This window comes from Perna viridis, chromosome 5 (genome assembly GCF_037379345.1).
Source record: "Perna viridis isolate PV_CMFRI_1.1 ecotype Kerala chromosome 5, ASM3737934v1, whole genome shotgun sequence".
NCBI lineage: Eukaryota > Metazoa > Mollusca > Bivalvia > Mytilida > Mytilidae > Perna > Perna viridis.
The window spans coordinates 26,839,783-26,859,439 of record NC_142449.1 but is presented as its reverse complement, the minus strand read 5'-3'; the positions used below and the strand labels follow the sequence as shown (position 1 = coordinate 26,859,439).

Here is a 19,657-nt window from a genome sequence, read left to right as displayed (position 1 = left end):
TAAAAAGTACTTTTATGTTAGAAATCTAGTGGAAAGGATACAATACACTTTAAAAAAAATTTGCTTGTGTATATAAGGAAATCTTTCTTTGTGTTTTTACTGTGTTAATGGTATAAAGTTTCAACGCTGAGTTGAACATTCCCTTGCCGTCATTTAGAAATTGATTAATTAGCAAGTATTAAACACAATGTTGTAGTACCAAATTGTAAACAATGTGTGCATGAACAAAAGGATATATTCAATAAGAGAAATAATGAGATATTCATGTTATTAAGTGTATCTGAAATTTTTGAAATGGCTGTTTCCAGCTTTAAGACATTTTAACTAGTAGTTTGATTGCAAGGGAGCTGGTTTGTTCACAGCTGAAATGTTTACCATAAATATATTAAAAGCTTGACATATGTAAACATCTCCTTGTTGAAGCATCACTTTGAAGAGCTTGGAACAAAAGTTGTTTGAATAAATATAATGTATGATATTTTCAATGTAATTTTTATATATTCCACCTACAAGTTCTGTTATCATATTTACAAAAAGACATACAGGTTGACATTAAAGTCAGACAAGATGTGACTGCTTTATAAAATATACTATAAACTGATTTATTTTTGCACGAGATGTTTTTTTTTGGCCAATTTCCAGACCAAAAGTAAAACCCAAAAATAAATTGCTGCAGATAAATTTCTTTATACTATTTTGAGTGGATGTTAGCTGTGAATATGTGGTGATATCGGATTGATATCCTTATCCAGGAAAATAAGCATACACAGTCATTACTAATTCCTTGGATTACAACTTTTTGTGATTATGACAACTAGTAATAATTATAATTTATACAATTGAAAGCTTTAATATCTTATTAATCATTGTATTTAGTTTTAAATATGTTCTGTGTGTTTCAGGATCATGGTATATATTGTTTTTTTTTTTCTCACATGAATCATTTATTGATTGCTTAGTTTAAAGTTGCGCTGTAACAACATTTAGAGATTTCAACTGTATTTGTATTATGTGAATATTCCAACACCTAAGTTTATTGTCTGTTCATCTGTTATACCCTTTTCATAAATGTTTTCACTGCAACAACTTGTCACAGCCATTTGATATTTTGGCTTTAACTTTATATGGGTGTGTCAAAAAGGATTTTATTTTGAGGGGTGGCAACAACAGCTTCTGTTTAATGGCTGTTCATAGTTAGACCATTTACTTACAAGTCAAGTTGTTAAGAATATCACTACTGGGCATTGGCTGACAGATTTCTTGTTTTATTTTTTTTCAGCATTTATGTCATTCTATAAAACAAAACCCCCTGTATTCAACCATTTCTCCATAGCCATGTGCAATACAGTGTTACTATATTGTCTTCCATGAACTTCATATGATTTAGGTGTGGATTAATGGATGATCAGGGGTCCAAACTTTATTTTGGACATTTTTAGTTGAGGTCTGTCTACTTTAAGATGGTTCTGTGGTCTGCCAAATGAAGGAAGCTTGCAGTACCAATGGAAGGTATGGCATGTCTGCATTTTTAAAAAATTTCTATCGAATTGAAAGTTTCCAGACTGTAGACCACTCTGAAAACTTGAACCCCTGATGATTTTTTTTTCACTGATTTGGATAATCTTTTAGCTCCATATTTTGTAGAAAGATTTGTGATTTTATTGGTCTTGGGTTATTTTTCAAATGAAACAATTTTTTTAATTTCTCTTCATGTTCATACTGTATAATAGTGCGTGTTTTACCCTTTGCTTTAATGCTTCAGAGTTATTTTCTGGTCCATAAATGACAATTTTTTTCTGCAGCATCCTATTTTATGGGAATTGAGTGGAAATTTTCTGAACTGGGAAATGGTTTTTAATTTGGGTTCCATCATGTACACTATTGAACATGTGATGAAAGAAATTTAAAAGGGGATATCTGCTGAAAGAAATTTATTGTAAATTAAATGTGTGCATTTTTAAAAATAATTTTGCAGCTGAATGTGATTTGAAATAATAGTAAGCAGTAGGATTACTAATATTTAACAATTTCTATTTTAGTTAAGGCAGAATTTATTTTTGTATTTATTATATTTTTCCAACATATTATAAACAGATGTATGTGTACTATTAAAAGATAAGAAAACTAACTATATTTACTATCAGTTGGTTTTTATCCAGAAACCTCATTTGGTAATCTCTTAAAGTACTGTTTACTTGTGTAAATTACAACAAGTAATAAAGTAAAAATCATGGAATAGAGTTGTTCATCCTTTGATTGAATGACTATTACCTAACGAACTTTACCTGGTTAATGGACAGTGGACTAGGAAATCTGTCAGATAGAAAGATAAAATCTCCTTAATTGTCCTATTTACTACCTAAGACAGTTCATCAGATTATGGTTATTCAATCAGTTGAAGTTAACTATGTTTCTCGCTGTTACAAATAATATTGTAAAATTCATAGGAATAAAGAGGGATTACCAAATGCCAATATTTATAGAATGATGGTCCTGAAAAATATTGAAATGTATTGAGTACATTATGATATTTTAAAGGTCAAGTAAGACAATGTGTCTTCATAACTGACTTTATTGTCCCTACTACAGGCATTATGATGTCATATTGTCCTCAACAGTAGTGAGTATGACTGCAATGTGATTAAAATCAGCTGTTATGATAAACTCCACAGCCTTATGCTAGAGAGAGTTCGACAGTGTAGCTTATTATTACAGCTGATATTTATCAGATTGGTTCAACTGTAGCTGAAAATGTTCAAGTTGCTGATTAATCTGTATTCAAGGTCATTTCATTTTGTTTTTTTTATATTTTGAAGGTGTAAAAGGTTTTAACAAATACAGGTTGTTCTAAACTAAACAGACGTATATTTTACAAATATCCATACTGCAACTGATCTACTCTGCCAGTCTTATAGTCATTAACTGTATAAATTGTAACCTCTGCCATCTCTTTAATTGGAAGGAAGATACATATAGATAAAGTTGGATGTTCTTAAATAGTATGGCGGAGGTTATATGAGCTTGGCATTGGAGATTTCTGTTACTGTTTGTGTTTTAAATGCAATCTCATCAATGTTGAATGGTGTTTTACTTTGTTATTGGATTAATTCATGAATAAAATACTATTTGCCTTACTTTGTAGTCATGATTTGAATATCTGAATCAATTCATCCTGTGATAATTCCATCTCTAGCAGGTCCAGAAAATTACAGGGGGTGTCCTGTGTAATGTAAACCATGAAATTTTTGCAGCAGTTTTATTTTTGCTATTACGGGCCATTATTCGCAACACATAAATATAATTATTGTAAATATTTTCTTCAAAGAATATTTTAGTACAATTTGTTGAATGTTCACGAATTGGTTTTTGTGAGTTCGCAGTTGGTGGCTGAGACAACTTGAAATTGCCACAGAAATCTAATTGGAAACACTGTAGGACCTATATTTATGCTGATATTGAACCAATTGTAACCAATTGCTACAAGGAGATTTACAAGCTTCTGACAGATCGATTTCTCTAACAAGAGAGACAAATACATTGAAACTTGTTGGGTTGTTGATAATACAATTCCTCACCCTGGTTAAATTTTTTACTTTCAAGGGTAGTAACTCTACCAATTGGGCTGTGTAGCAAATGACTTGCCATCTAAAGTGTATGGGACATAAATACTAATTCTGAACCAATGGGAATCAAACGTGGCAACATTGATGAATAGTTTTTTTTTTGTTTGTTTTTTTCACATTCTATGTTCAATTTTAGATGTAAGTTCATTCAAAAATTTTGATGATGAAGTCTGTTTTGTTTTGTGCTTACTTGTAATAAAAGTACAACACAACAACAGAGAATTGCTCAGTTGAACGACTAAAATTCTCTGGAACCTGTTTTGCTATTCAAATAGACAAAAGAAATGATTGTGTTCGTTTTCCCCTCAATGATCGAGTTGCTGCCGTCTTTCTAAACATGGATGATATAATATTAATTTTGTAACCAGAAAAACTGTAAACAAAGCTCATTTAAGGACATATTTCTGAAAATACAACTCATATTTTGGAAGGTGCAAAATACACAGAATTTAAACTTGTATTTTTCTAAGTATATTTGTAATAAAACCAGTGCTTTAATGTTTTCAGATTTGTACATGGAAACTTAGTTCATGTTAATGATTTAACAACATTTAATATAAAAAACATTATTTATTAAATGAAATATTTGTCCTCTGGTTCAAAATACACATTATACTTCTTCCATTTCCAGTCTGGTTTGCGAATATGTGGAAATTCATTTAGTAAACCTTAAGAATAAGAAAAGATAAAATAACAATTATGTGTAAATAAGTGGTTGTATGAAATGTTGTACATAAAAGCCAATCTATACATCAATTATTTCACATATTTGAGGAAATTAAATTTATGTAAATCATGCCAAGTTCATTTCAATCAAGTCTTTACTTGAATTTTGTATGAAACTTGCATGAATTATATGTTAGATTCTTGTGAAGCTTCTATATCATAACTGTTTTAAAGCAGGTTTATCATCAGCTTATCATAGTGTTAAGTGTCAAAAAGCAGGTACATGTACTGATTTCTGCTTATCTTTAAAGTCCACTACAATACTTGTGTGATATTTGCACACCACGATAATTACAGCACACACATGATGTTGAAGGGATAAGATGTTTTTATGTTAATAAGACAATACCAAATATTGAGTCTCATAATGTTACTTTCAGAGTGTTTTCAAATGTTTTAACTATCCATTTTTAGATAATGACTTTCCCTTGTCACCATCATATGGTGTTTACATATCACAACTGGTTTGATTTGCTTGTATTTGTTACAATATTTTGGATTTTAACAAAAGGAATCTTATGTAATCGAGAAATTATTACATCAAGTTTTTGAAATCACAAGCTTGTAAAGACATTCACACAATTTTTTAACCGATACAAGGACCTCACTCTCAAATACAGATGTACTGTAAAGATTAATAGGTGCCGGTATCTCTCACCCTTTGTTTTATGGTAAAATTCTACACAAAGCACAGAAAGCTCAACACTCACCCAAACAGTTGAATAGGCTAATTTGTAAGGGATATAGTTATGATATTGTTGCCAAATCATTAAGGACAGCATTTTTTGGTATCAACATTGATTTGGTCGTAGGGTCTTTACATAGAAATTAAAACACTATATTTAAAAGCAATTTTTTGTATGACATGGGTTGTATCCTTATTGTACTGTGATTCTTAACCCCATATGGGAAGAATTGGAATTGATTTTACATATAATGGAGACATAACTTTTTGTAGGTTAAAAATGGTCTGGAACTAGCATGTCAGTTAATTGCTAGTAGTCCTTTTTTGTACATTTATGTAATTTATATTCAGTTCCTTTATTTCCGTTGTAACAAGGGACTCTGACCTTTTTGAACTGATTTTTAGGTGTGTTTAATCGTGTAATAATTTTTCCGCAGTGACCAGATTTTAAAGGGGAGGGTTGTGATCACGCCAAAGTACTTTAACCCCACAACATTTTTTGCGCCTTTCCCAAGTCAGAAATTTCTGGTCTCTGTATGTCTTGTTTTCAACTTCAGTTTATATTCATGTTACTTGAGTACATAGGGGCAAATCTTTTGATGTACCTGTGTATAATGATGTTTAAGGGCCAGCTACAGTTGGTCCTATGATGTAAGGTTTCCTCATCATTCATTGAAAACCAATAGCCTTGTGCTGACATTTTCATCCCAGTGGAGTTGTTGTCTCTTTGACCTATACATCATACCTATTATCGTTATATTTAACCCCAATTTTAAAATTAAAAAAAAAAAAAAAATGATTTCGTAATGGGGGGGGAGTACCCAGGCCACCCCTATTTCCATCTTTACCTGCTCTTGAGGCATGATCTATCAATTTTTTCATCTCTCTGTGCTGCTCATAACACAAGCCAGTAATAGATCTAGGTAGCTGGTAACCTTCTGGGGTTAAAAACTGCTTTACAATCAACACATCCTGAAATGAAAAGGTCATAGGTTGAATGTTATAGGTGAAATGTAAGACAGTTACATTGACTATAAAGCATGATATATGACTTAAATTTACTATGACTAATTATATCCCACCCAATGAAGTTGCAAAGGGTATAATGTTTTTGACCCATCCTTCATTCCGTCGGTCAGTCCATTTTCAGTTTTCTGGACTTTTTTTAAACGCTTGCAGATATTGATATGATTTTTAGTATATAAGTTCACCATGATAAGTTACAGGTCAATTTAAACTTTCATTCCACTCTGAGGTCTCACTAACCACTTCTAACGTTTCCATTACTTTACATGTTAAAAAAGTAATTTTCAAAGTCTCACTGTGACTTCCCAGGACAAATGACATCTTAAAGCTGCATACCGTTGCGAAGCTTGGAAAATAAGGCTTCCAAAATCATTATGCTAATGGTACGATCATAGTAGAACTTCTTCACAAAATTTACTTGAATAAATAATACTGAAAATCCACATTTTTACCTGTCTGCTAACTGACAGCATGGAGGCAAATTACTCACACACATGTAAACAATATTCATACACTTTTGTAGTTAATTACATATATGATTTTAAAGTACACATTCTCAGCTTTATTTTGACTACTTTTAATCATAATACACACAAATAATGCACTTACAATGCATATGTCTAGGTTCAGTGTGTTTTTGGTACTACATAGGGGGGTGGCCATTTGACCCGGAAGTGGTTAGTGAGACCTTAAAAACATTTTATGAGTTTTTATGTTTTTCTTTTTTTACATTTTATGAAAGCTTGTGGTATTGTGAGTCTAATAAGACCAAAACTATCAAAATCAGACATAGGACTACAAAGAAATGGTCATTTTTATATCATGCCCCTCAGTGATATTTTCCCTAAATTACTAAAAAATTACAATTTTAACTAACTTGTCACACCAAATTGATACCTATGATAATTCAAGAAGTTGTAATAGTAAATATCATTTATCATTATGAAAAAAGAACAGATTTCAACAATTTATATCATACCTATTTCATTACTGTGTGATTCTTAGTCTGTGCTGTGTGACTATTTGAGTACTTTGAATATCCCAAGCAGTGATGTTGTGTATTTCATGGATGACGTCAAGTTATGAGTCACTGTTACTGATAAAAATCTTGTTGCTATGTTGTTTTTTAAAATACCTTGCACAATGCACCTCTTAAAATATAGCCAGATTACCAATATCATTATACTGATTTTATGGGAAAATGGAAATAATGACCACGAAAGGCAATTTTCCTCAAATTATGCATTTCTCTGAAATATGCCATAATTTAATTTATGGTCTCACTAACCACTTCTAACGTTTCCATTACTTTACATGTTAAAAAAGTAATTTTCAAAGTCTCACTGTGAATTCCCAGGACAAATGACATCTTAAAGCTGCATACCGTTGCGAAGCTTGGAAAGTAAGGCTTCCAAAATCATTATGCTAATGGTACAATCATAGTAGAACTTCTTCACAAAATTTACTTGAATAAGTAATACTGAAAATCCACATTTTTACCTGTCTGCTAACTGACAGCATGGAGGCAAATTACTTACACACATGTAAACAATATTCATACACTTTTGTAGTTAATTACATATATGATTTTAAAGTACACATTCTCAGCTTTATTTTGACTACTTTTAATCATAATACACACAAATAATGCACTTACAATGCATATGTCTAGGTTCAGTGTGTTTTTGGTACTACATAGGGGGGTGGCCATTTGACCCGGAAGTGGTTAGTGAGACCTGATGATTTTTACCGAAATTACGGGCCTTGAACTTAGCAAAATTCACAGAAATAACAATTTTCAACAAAGTGAAGGCAATAGCTCACACAGGTGAGCTAAAAAGGTATTCGAATTTAAGTCCAACAGAAAGTACAAATCACCACCTCAATTGTCCTGTTTGCTATCTAAGGAAGTCTATATTTTATAAAGGAAAGAAACACTGTTTCTCTTGAACATCATCATTGTATGCACTTATGAATTATTAGCAAAACTGAGTCATTTCTAGTACAGAAATCTATACCTTATGCCATCATCAAAAAAATCTTAGATTCTCATCCAACATTTTTCAAAATTACAGGCAGGTGGGTGATTTTTATTTTATTTTTTTATTAATTTTAATGAAAATGCAGCCAATTTGAAAGAAATTGACCTAAATAGGAAGAAATCATAATTCAAATTTTCAGGGAAGGGTTGGAATGAGAATCTAGGATATTTTGTATTTTTGGCCTTATCCAGGGAATTTTAAAAGAGGGGATTCCTGCCTATTACCAATATTTGCTAATTTGTGCCCAAATTTAGCACTAAGCTAACCAAATTTTCAAACAAGAGGCTCCCAGGAGTCTGAATCACTCACCTGGTTTAATTTGACTTTTCCAGGGCAATAAATTTAACAAGGAGTTGTTCAACAATTTGGACTTAAGAAGAGTTTGGTTGTACAACTGAAAGTTTCTTTCTATCTATCAATTTTTAAGTTATTGGCTGACAACTAAAAAAAAACATCTTTTATCACCTTTCAAGGGCAATAACTCTTACATGGAGTCATCTGAAAACTTTGATCCCTTGGAGACTTTGCTAGGCCTTATAATGAGGATCATAATCAGCAATTGAAAGAATTTGGATAAACCAAACGGTTTTGGAGATAAATGCAAAAAACTACTGTCTGACCCCTATGTTCTATTTTTAGTAATGATGGCCATGTTTTTTGACAAATCAAAAATCCCAACATTGCAGGATACCCCAAGAAATATTCATACTAAGTTTGGTTCCAGCTAGTCAAGTAGTGTCAGAGGAAAAGATTTTCTAAAGAAATAACATTGAAAACAGCAAAAAATCATTGAAAAAGGATAATAACTCTAACATAGCTTATCAGATTAACACGAAAATTTGACCACAGGTAGATCTCAATATGATAAACACTTTTACCCAAGAAAATTTGGATAAACTTAACGGTTTTGGAGATATATGCAAAAAACTACTGTCTGACCCCTATGTTCTATTTATGGTAACGGCCGTGTTTTTGATACAGATGGTCAAGTGGTGTCAGAGGAAAAGAGTTTTGAAAAAATGTTAACGATGGCGACAACGACAACGGACGCGAAGTGAAGGCAATAGATCTAAAAATTGGATCTGCTTTCAACATTATCTTCATTAGACCTTATTATAACGCCAGGATACTTCGCTGACAGAGAAGTTATTGTTCCAAATATAGTATTCACAATTTTTACACCTAAAAGAACAACAAGTGGGAAGCATGCAGAATGGCATTTTCTAATTAGCAAAGACATCCTACTACATTTCCCATTGAATATGACACCTTCAAATATCACTTTACAGTGTTAAAAATGTGTTGAACTTTTCATCATCTTGTAACATTTAAGGACATGATAAGACTGCATGTACATGCAGCTGAAATGTGCCTTAAGTGAACTGTGAATAAACTTGGAATGAGCCTTTACAAAAATATTATGGAACAGCTAATCAAAATGCAAATTGTGGAATGACACACCATAAGGACTAAAGCATTATTCCACTTTTACTTTGAAAATTGGTTCTTAAAAATTCTTTTGTATTCCTTGTTTTTTGAAAATGCTAGAAATGACCACAGTCACTAAATTTAGACTTTTTTAATGCATATAATATTTAACATTTACTAACAAGGCAACTTTCTCAGGGGAAACTTCTGATGAGACTTTATAAGTGCATATAATAGAATTTCAAGGACGGAGCTATTTTTGCTCAAATAACATTTGACTTTATTGATAATGCACCATTATGTTTAAGAAATAAATCAGGGTAACTCCATTTTATCATTGTTTTACCATTACATCATTTATGTCAGAGTTTTGGGGATTTATTACAATTCTAATATGACTAGTTTCTTCATATTTTTGAATAGACACAGCCTGTGTTGCACAAAATGTTGGTCACATGCTTATCACTTTCTTACTATGGCTGTGGTCTAAAGAGCTTTGAAGCATGCCATATTAGAATGTTATATCGCTGATATCTTGACCATAGGGAATATGCTAGATCATGCGCTTCTGTTTTAACCATTCAAACAAACACATCCTAGTGGTAACTGCTTAAATCACTTCCTAAAATATCACTTCTGATAGATTTTGAGCCATTCATTATTTGACAGATAATCTTCATATGTAGGATGTCATTGACACTCATTTTTTTACTTTACACTAAAAAGGCAACCACATGTAACTCAGGGGAAACTACTGGCGAGACTTTATACATATATTATTTATCTTATACTAACAAGGCAAGGGAAACACACTCCGGGAAAACTTCAGATAAAATTTTATACAAGCATATTAGTATATTATCTATCCTATTACTTTTTAGTGTCTCGGCAGTAGCACAGAATAAAAATAATAGGCAGTAAGAACGATGGCAATCATCTGCCATCATAAAGGACAGCCATTCTGCTATAAACACAGATAAAAGTCAAATGTCACAAAAACATAAAGAATTTACAGAATAGACCACACAATTTATCCGCTAGTCATTTTAAAAAAATTGGTAAATACTTCATTACTGGTATAAAAAATGTGATCGATTAATTAATATGCTGCCTTTTTAATATTACCCTTGTTATCAGCCCTCAAATGATATTGTTCCTTGGGCCAATTTCAAGATCTCAGGCTGATAACAAGGGCAATATCAAAAAGGCCATGTATTATTCTTTAAATACTAATCACATACACAAACTTTAACTAGTACAATATTGTATGTTCACTGTCAACACTTTGCAAATTGAAATATCACTTTATAAGGGCATTAAAATGTCACAATTGTGACTTACATGTTCTTAGTCAAAACAAAGATATTCAACACCTACATGAATATGAGTTAAGAATCTTACATGTATGTAAAATAGACTTGACTTTCAAAATAAAATAAGCTTGATAAGTCCACAAAGTCAAACTGTGAACAGTTTGAGTAATTATAAAAAAATATTCAAGCTTGATACAGCTCTTAAATTTAATTTTGATTAAATCAATGTTTAACACAGCATATGTTTCTTATCAGGATGGAAGTTCATGGAAAAAGAACTTTAAAATTTGCAACTGAACAAAATCAAAGAACCTTAGTGAGCATGCTTACATACCCAACGCGTCCCCATGTTGGATACTAAAGTAAATTTTTTCGTAAAAGAAATACATGTAGAAGGACCCCGATAAAAAAAGGAATAAGAGTGTTTTTTTTAGGCTTTACACACTTATCTTCTAACTAACTTCTGTTACTCAGAATGATAGTTTAAAACTCCAGACTGTGATTTCTTTGAGTTTTAGTTATTCCAAAGTAAATATCATTGTAGCGAAACAAAACATACACTTGACCTATAACTTATCATGGTGAATTTAAATACCAAAAAAAATGTCATAATCTGCAAGCGTTTAGAAAAAAAAAGTCAGAAAAACGGTTATTTCTGTGAATTTAGTTCAAGGCCCGTAATTTTGGTAAAAAACATTAGAGCAGAATCAACTACAGCCTTGTCCTGTAACTCATCAATGGTGAATTCAAATACTAAAATACTAAAATTCATGTCAATATCTGCAAGCATTTAGAAAAAAAGTCCAGGAAAACGCTTTTTACTGTGAATTTTGTTAAGTACAAGGCCAGTAATTTCGGTAAAAAACATCAGAGTGGAATGAAACTTCTTAAATTTGACCTATAACTTATCATGGTGAACTTATATATCAAAAATCACATCAATATCTGTAAACAATTAGAAAAAAGTCAGGAAAACTGTTATTTCTGTGAGTTTTGTTAAGTTCAAGGACTGTAATTTCTGTAAAAATCATCGGAGCAGAACGAAAGTTAAACTTAACCAGTAACTTATCATGGTGAACTTATATAGCATTTAGAAAAAAAGTCCGGAAAACTGAAGATGGACAGACGGACAGACTGACGGACGGGTTAAAACATTATACCCTTCGCAACTTTGTTGCGTGGGGTATAATAAACAAAAGACTCTAAAGAACCTGAATCATTTTCCCCCAAAATATAGGAATCTCACTGTAACAGACCATTTTATTTGATACAGATGAACAAAAAAAATATTCATATTTGTTACTTACTAAGTCCATCATCAAGTAAAAGTTTCTTTCATTTTGTGATTATTTTCAATATGTACATGTTTAAAGATAAAAACCACTAGGATCATTATTTTGATATTTCAAGGGCAATAACTCAAGATTATAAGGAGTTGTACTACACCTTTTACCATTGCAAACATTTAAATCATCAAAGAAAGTTTCTTTCTATCCATAAAAGTTTTCAAGATACTGTAGAAGCTATAAAGCAAGATGCATAATTTTTGGTCTTTCAAAAGTGGTATAAAGGAGTTGTAATTCACCTTTTCATGGCTGTATTGTAAGAATCATTCCAGGGGCAAATCCAAAAGTTTGTATAAAGGGGGTTCCAATCCAGAAATTTACAGAAAGGGGTTTCCAATCCAGAAATTTATAAAAAAGGGTTTATCATCCAGAAGTTGATATAAAAGGGGTTTACAATCCAGAAGTTTACATAAAAGGGGTACAATCCAGAAGTTTATATAATGGAGTTTCCAATCAAGAAAAAAATAGAATGGGGTTTTTAATCAAAAAGTTTGTATAAAATGGTTCCCAATTAAGAAGTTAATACAAAAGGGTTTCCCGTCTAGAAGTCTATATAAAGGGATTTCCTACCCAGAAGTCTATATAAAGGGGTTTCCTACCCAGAAGTTTATGTAAAGGGGTTTCCAATCCAGAAGTTTATAAACTGAAGAGGGTGTTCCAAGGTTTTAACAAAATTCTGCAGCAAAAGGGGGGGTCCAATATTCAAAACCCTCCCTCTGGATCCATCACTGATGTGATCAATTGAAAGTTTCCATTTATATGGGTTTTAAACATTTGATAACAACAGCAAAATATACAATTTTTACAAGGAGTTGCTTTAAATTTTAATTACCGTAAATGATAACTTAGATATTAGAATCATTTAAATATAAAGTTTTCTATTACACATATATTTATCTTTTCAAGCTAAACAAAGCTCCAGTTCCTATAATGAGAAGTCCTACACATTTCACCTTAAGCAGGACTAACAGTCCAACTTTTATGGTACAATGTCATAGCGATTCATGCACTTAAATTATAGTTAAGTTTTATAAATTTTCCTTGTTCAAATCTGGCAATGAAACTTACAACTGTAGCCAAGCAAATCATGAAAATAAAACCACTAAATTTTCACATTTACAGTATAATATGCTTGTCAACTAAAAAAATGAACTTTCTTATGGCAAGCCAGTGGACAAAAATGAGTGTTTTCCAATATGAAAAAGTAATTTTTTAATATTACGAATTTGATTTCTAACATTACAAAACCCTTTTCTTAATATTACAAAATCATTTTTTGATATTAAAAAATCAGTTGAATTTCTATTATAAAATATTTTTTTTAATATTAGAAATTGAATTCCTGATATTAGAAAATGGATTTGTGGTATTCAATTACGATATTTTTAATATCAAAAAATCATTTTGTAATATTAAAAAATGTGACTGGTTTTACAATATTGCAAAGTGATTTTTTAATATTACAAAATCATTTTCTAATATTACAAATTCAATTTGTAATATTACTAAATGTGTGATATTTTGTAATATCACTAAATCATGAAATTGTAATATTAGAAAATGATTTTTTAATATTACTAAATTAATTTCTAATACTAAAAAATGATTTTTTAATATCACAAATTTATTTTCTAATATTACAAATTAAAAAAATGATTTTTTAATATTAGAAATTTATTTTTTAATATTAGAAATTTTTTTTTTTTTTAATATTAGAAATTTATTTTTTAATATTAGAAAATGGATTTGTTGTATTCAATTACAATTTTTAATATTAGAAAATCATTTTGAAATATAAAAAAATGTGACTGATTTTGCAATATTGCAAAGCGATTTATTTATATTACAAATTCATTTTCTAATATTTACAAATTCATTTTCTAATATTTACAAATTCATTTTCTAATATTACTAAATGTGTGATATTTTGTAATATTACTAAATCTGGAATTTGTAATACAATGTATTACAAAATTAATTTCTAATATTAAAAATATTTTCTAATATTTAAAAAATGATTTTGTAATATTAAAAAAATATTTTCTAATATTACAAAATATTGATTTTTGTCCACTTTGGCTTGCCATACTTTCTGGCCATGTAAAGTCAAGAAAACCTACTCAGTTTTCCAAATATATGTACACAATTCTGATGACTGTAATTTACTATATTTCAAATTTTAACTTTTTATTATTTAACTGATTAACTGAGAAAGGGATGCAGCAGAGCAAGATAAAATGAGAAGCATGGCATTCCATGGTAATAAAAAATAAATATTTTTGTGACTTTGACCATGAAAAATGTTCACAAAGGTTTTGAGAAAGGACAGATGATAGTGATACATATACATTTGTACTAGGCTTTTACTACTTTGTTGGCACAGAGAGAATGTAGTTAAACAAAATGTTGAATTTGCCCGAAAGTCACATACAGAATGCACTTATAACAACATCTCATATGCAAAATGGAAGGTCAACTCCACCCACTCTTCTGAAATATTTCTTACTAGATATCATTGAGATGGAATCCATCTCTATAGGCCCTGTTGTGGTAAAAATCCAGTACAACAGCCAAGCATACACATTCCGTTTATCACAGATAACTCATTACGGCCCAGACACAAAACAGTTATGCAAAAAAATCATTCATTTGACCTTCAGGTCAAAGTTCAAGGTCAAATGTTACCAACCATGGTACAAAACACCTTGTCCGGAGTTTATCTACCTTCATGCCAAATATTGCAAGCCTACACTAACAGAAAAAAAGTTACAGCTCAAACATTAATTTGTCATGCAAAATAATTCATTTGACCTAGAAGTCAAAGTTCATAATTTATTATGTACATGACACATTGTATAATTCCAAATTTATCAAACCTACTGTGTATTTCACTTTGACACCACTATTCTCCAATTTACATAGGGAACAGGCATTTTTGTTTCCACTGAGTTTCAGCAGCTTGCTATAGTCTGTAGGTGTTGTCACACCTTCAACCTGTAAGTGTAGGGATAAAACATTCTAGTTTGTATTAGTCAACATGTAACAGAGAGTTCCAAAGATCTCACCATCCCTGTATCCAAATGATAATGTAGTAATGATATATTATGCTTGGAAAGTTAGGTTTATTACAGATTAAACTGGAATTCACTAAAGTAGGCCTTCCTTAGGTCAATCAAAAGATAACACCTTTAGGAATTTATGGATCCAAAATTTCTGTCTGTTCTCAATGGATTATTTTATGCTTAGCTATTTTATCTACACATCTGCCATGTAACTCAAAGGTTCAAATGTACTTTAAAGGGTGGTGGGCCATGAAAAAAACTGAATTGATTTTGATTGGAATTATATGTAGCACTCCAAGTAAGAATCATGCAAAACATGATTCAAAATTCAGGAAAGCCTACATGTGTATTGTTGAATTTAAACCTAAGGGAGATAACTCTATAAATGACACTAAAATACAATACAATCAAATGAATGTTCAATGTGGGTTATCTCCTAAGGGCAGACAGATTAGAATGAAAGATAATACATTTCATCATGTAGATCCACAAAACAAGTTATTAACAAAAATAAAAATGTGAAATCTTTTTTTTTTAGGTGTATCACATATTACAGAATTTGCATGATTCTTACTTATGAATTTTTTGGCAACTTACTATAGTTGTTTCTCCCTCTGTTTTTTCTTGTACTGAAAATAACAAAAATATATATTTAGTAAAATGTCTGAGCTATCTGTCACCACAACATTTTGATGTATGTAAGTCTTAATTTCTTCTGACTTCACAACCCTCCAACCCAACATTTCAAAATAAAATAAAAAGGAGGAGGGTTGCCGAGACACAGGAAATTCAGACAACATATTCATGCGTAATTTGTACATGTGAAGACCTTTTCTAATAACAGGAATTTTGTTTGCAGAGTCAAAGACACACTGTCATGTACTAGTAACCTCTCAACATTTTTGACATATTGAAGATACTTGTATAACAAAAAGTGAAAGTACAAATGTAACTGCAAAGAGTCTTAAACTAAATGAAGTCATACAATATTTAAACTTAAACCATGTTTTATGAAAGTGTAAGTTTCTTCATATAAATGAGACAAACAATGAAAAAAATTAGTGAAAGCATTTACATGAATATCACTAATTATAAAATACTAGAATCTTTATTATTAAATTCAAGAGTTCAGTCAAAAGTCTATGAGATCTTTTCTCCTTTAGCTTCTCCATATATATGCCTCTTCTTCTTTAGCTTCTCCATATATATGCCTCTTCTTCTTTAACTCCTCCATATATATGCCTCTTCTCCTGTAGCTCCTCCATATATATGCCTCTTCTCCTTTAGCTCCTCCATATATATGCCTCTTCTTCTTTAGCTCCTCCATATATATGCCTCTTCTTCTTTACCTCCTCCATATATATGCCTCTTCTCCTGTAGCTCCTCCATATATATGCCTCTTCTCCTTTAGCTCCTCCATATATATGCCTCTTCTCCTTTAGCTCCTCCATATATATGCCTCTTCTTCTTTAGCTCCTCCATATATATGCCTCTTCTCCTTTAGCTCCTCCATATATATGCCTATTCTCCTGTAGCTCCTCCATATATATGCCTATTCTCCTTTAGCCCCTCCATATATATGCCTCTTCTCCTTTAGCTCCTCCATATATATGCCTATTCTCCTTTAGCTCCTCCATATATATGCCTATTCTTCTTTAGCCCCTCCATATATATGCATTTTTTCCTTTAGCTCCTCCATATATATGCAAATTTACACACTTACTGTTGTCAAGGACACTTAAGTTAGTATCATCCTCCCCCTTATTTTCTTCATGTGTACACCAATAGTACATGTATACCAAATATTACACATTTTCATTATAGCACCCATACATGTATGTAACATCTGTGTTGGCCTTATAAACATGTTATGTAATTTGATGTGATGCACACAACTGTTTTGCAACTAAATCGTGTGCTTACTAGTTAATTTTTGCTATTTATAAGGATAAGAAGGCAGTCTTCAAGAATGATACTCGACTGTCCAGATACTTTATTGAAACAAACTATACTTGGTAATGATATACAAGTACATAAATGAAATTATAGATGTACATGTATGATAAGACATAATTTGATGATATACTTTAACTGGAAGTGTTTCATAGTGACTTATAAAGTCACTGCAATTAAGGGGCAAATGATGACTATAAAAATTAACATTGGTCAATGAATGTGTGAAAGGATGTCTGAATTTCAATAGATTTTTTGTTATAATTCAGCATTACATCTGTCCTATCCTTAAAAATTATAAATGACTAGCCTGAATAATAGAGGACTATATAGGATTCAACCAGCCCAAAACAAGAAATGTACACATCATTTCACTAGCCCGAACCAATTTTTACTAGCCCTGGACGTCGGGCTGGTGGCTAAAGGCAAGCACTGTTACATGTACAAATAATCAAAATTAATTTAAACTAACAGAGTTTGACAATAACTTCTCTTATTTGGTATCCTACAGGACTATTTGATAGATTTATTAGGTAGTCCTCAAAATAATTTTGTGGTCCTGTCCTTTAGACTAATAAAATTTTAAGAATAAATTTAAATAGCCCAAAGGACTACCAATTAAAATTTCAAGGTAGTCATCTCTCAAATTAGGTAGGCATAGGACTACTGGACCTCTGTTGGTGTCGAACCCTGACTAACAAATAATTGTTAATTGTTTAACACTAGTGTTAAATGCATGTAAATCATTTAGAGCATACACATGTAAATGTACCTTTGAATTTTTTAATATGAAAAATGAATCATTGAATTATGAAAGTTGTTCCTTATCTTTCTTTTTCCCCTAGAGTAGAACTGTAGAAGTCATGAAAGTGATATGCCTAAGAATGTTAACTGGTATACAGGCCAAGCAAGATCTCCAACAAAGACTTACATGTATATGTAATGACTTCTCAAAGAGACATCAGAAAGAAAATAAAAACCAGAAAGTGGAAGTGGATAGGGCATGTCTAAAGAAGAGAGCTAAACAATATGGCTAGAGTGTCACTGGGAAAAAAAAACATGGACGACCAAAAGATGCATGGCAACAAAAAATGGAGGATAAGATGAAAGAGATGGAGATGTCATAGCCAGAAGAGTCTTATGATGAAAACTACAACCTATTAAGCATTCGTACATCAATTCAAATCTACAGTGTAGGGTAACTTTGAGTTTCACTTACATTTATTTTAAATTTCCTAAATGTTTCTCTTTGAATTTGAAGAGAAGGAGCATGCACTTTTTGCAATCTGGGAAACATGGATCGGGAAACACAATTTTATTTCCTATAAGAAGGTCCATGAGAGAAGCAGTATCAATATTATGATCCAGAAAGGAGAAGTTCAAAATGATAAAATGAAAAAAGAGATCCTGATAAACAATATTTTGTGATTGCTCTGACATTCAATGACTGATTTACCAAACAAGTTAGGGCCATGTGATGTCAGAGCTTGTCACATATCAAAAATATGGGATTTTGTACACCAATTTAAATGCACGGTTCAAGACTAAAATGTATCCTTTTCTTGGCTCTTGAAAAGCCGAGTATTTATTGAAAGTTTATACTGTAACTGTAAACAATATTCATATATGTTTTTCTGCAACTATTCTTGTTTTTAAGAATAGAAATTTTAAAAGAATTAATGAAATATTGTGACCTTGAACTTATGTAGTTCAAGATCATGGAATCAAATATAATGAAATTTTGTAATACAGTTTACAAAGCCGTGTGAAAATTTCATATATAGTAAAAGCATGTCACTAGCATTGTCCATTGTAAAAGAAACATCAAATAACTATTTCTTCGAATTTACAGAAATAAAACTTTCAAGCAAAATCTAGTGTTTTTATGAGATGAACTCTGATGTCCCACTGCCCCAGCAGCTGTTCCACATCAAAGCAATCTCAGACTAGATATACAAATGTACAAGTACATTCATTGTATGGTCCAGAAAAATTTCTGCAAGACAGTCAAAAGAGGGTTTCTTGCACATGCATATACACCAGCTTCCTTAATTTTATGAGGTCAAAACAAAACGTGAGAGATGTAAGATGGATTCAATCAGACAAAGCAGATGGGAGACATATTGAGAATGAACTTATGCTTATTCCAAGTGTTCTATGTTTCACCTGTCTCATATTACATATAACTAACAAGGATGAGTAGTATACTATGTAAACGTAGTCCTTCTCTTCTCATTAGAACATATTTTTCGTTCATTTCCCTGAAAGCTTACTTTGTCTTTTTTGCACAGCATGTGTTGTAGAGAAGCTTCTTTTTAGATCAATACTAAAAACTCGTTGAATAGGTCTTGAAATATTGTAAATTTGTTGAATGACATTCATGACTTCAGAGTGTTTTGATAGTATGGTTTTGGCAGGGGATATCATAGGGAAAGGGAATGGAAACAGAGAAA

At 31.2% G+C, this 19,657-nt stretch overlaps 1 protein-coding gene across 1 annotated transcript; it reads right to left on the bottom strand.

The window, feature by feature from the left end:
- Positions 1-4,173: 4,173 nt before the first annotated feature.
- On the bottom strand, positions 4,174-19,657 carry LOC148616877 (large ribosomal subunit protein mL66-like). Its single transcript, XM_088584029.1, has 5 exons — positions 19,478-19,657; positions 15,849-15,880; positions 15,070-15,183; positions 5,883-6,006; positions 4,174-4,291 (listed from the first exon to the last, which is right to left on the bottom strand). Exons 1-5 carry the CDS (start codon positions 19,629-19,631, stop codon positions 4,197-4,199), a joined length of 519 nt encoding a protein of 172 aa, XP_088440155.1. The 5' UTR covers positions 19,632-19,657; the 3' UTR covers positions 4,174-4,196.

Excerpts from the sequence above, each read along its gene's own strand:
- LOC148616877 (XM_088584029.1), bottom strand. The coding sequence starts at position 19,631 with ATGATATCCCCTGCCAAAACCATACTATCAAAACACTCTGAAGTCATG. Across the intron at positions 15,184-15,848 it reads CAGAGGGAGAAACAACTATA|GTTGAAGGTGTGACAACACC; the intron begins GTAAGTTGCCAA and ends CTACACTTACAG. Across the intron at positions 6,007-15,069 it reads GTGTCAAAGTGAAATACACA|GATGTGTTGATTGTAAAGCA; the intron begins GTAGGTTTGATA and ends TTTTCATTTCAG.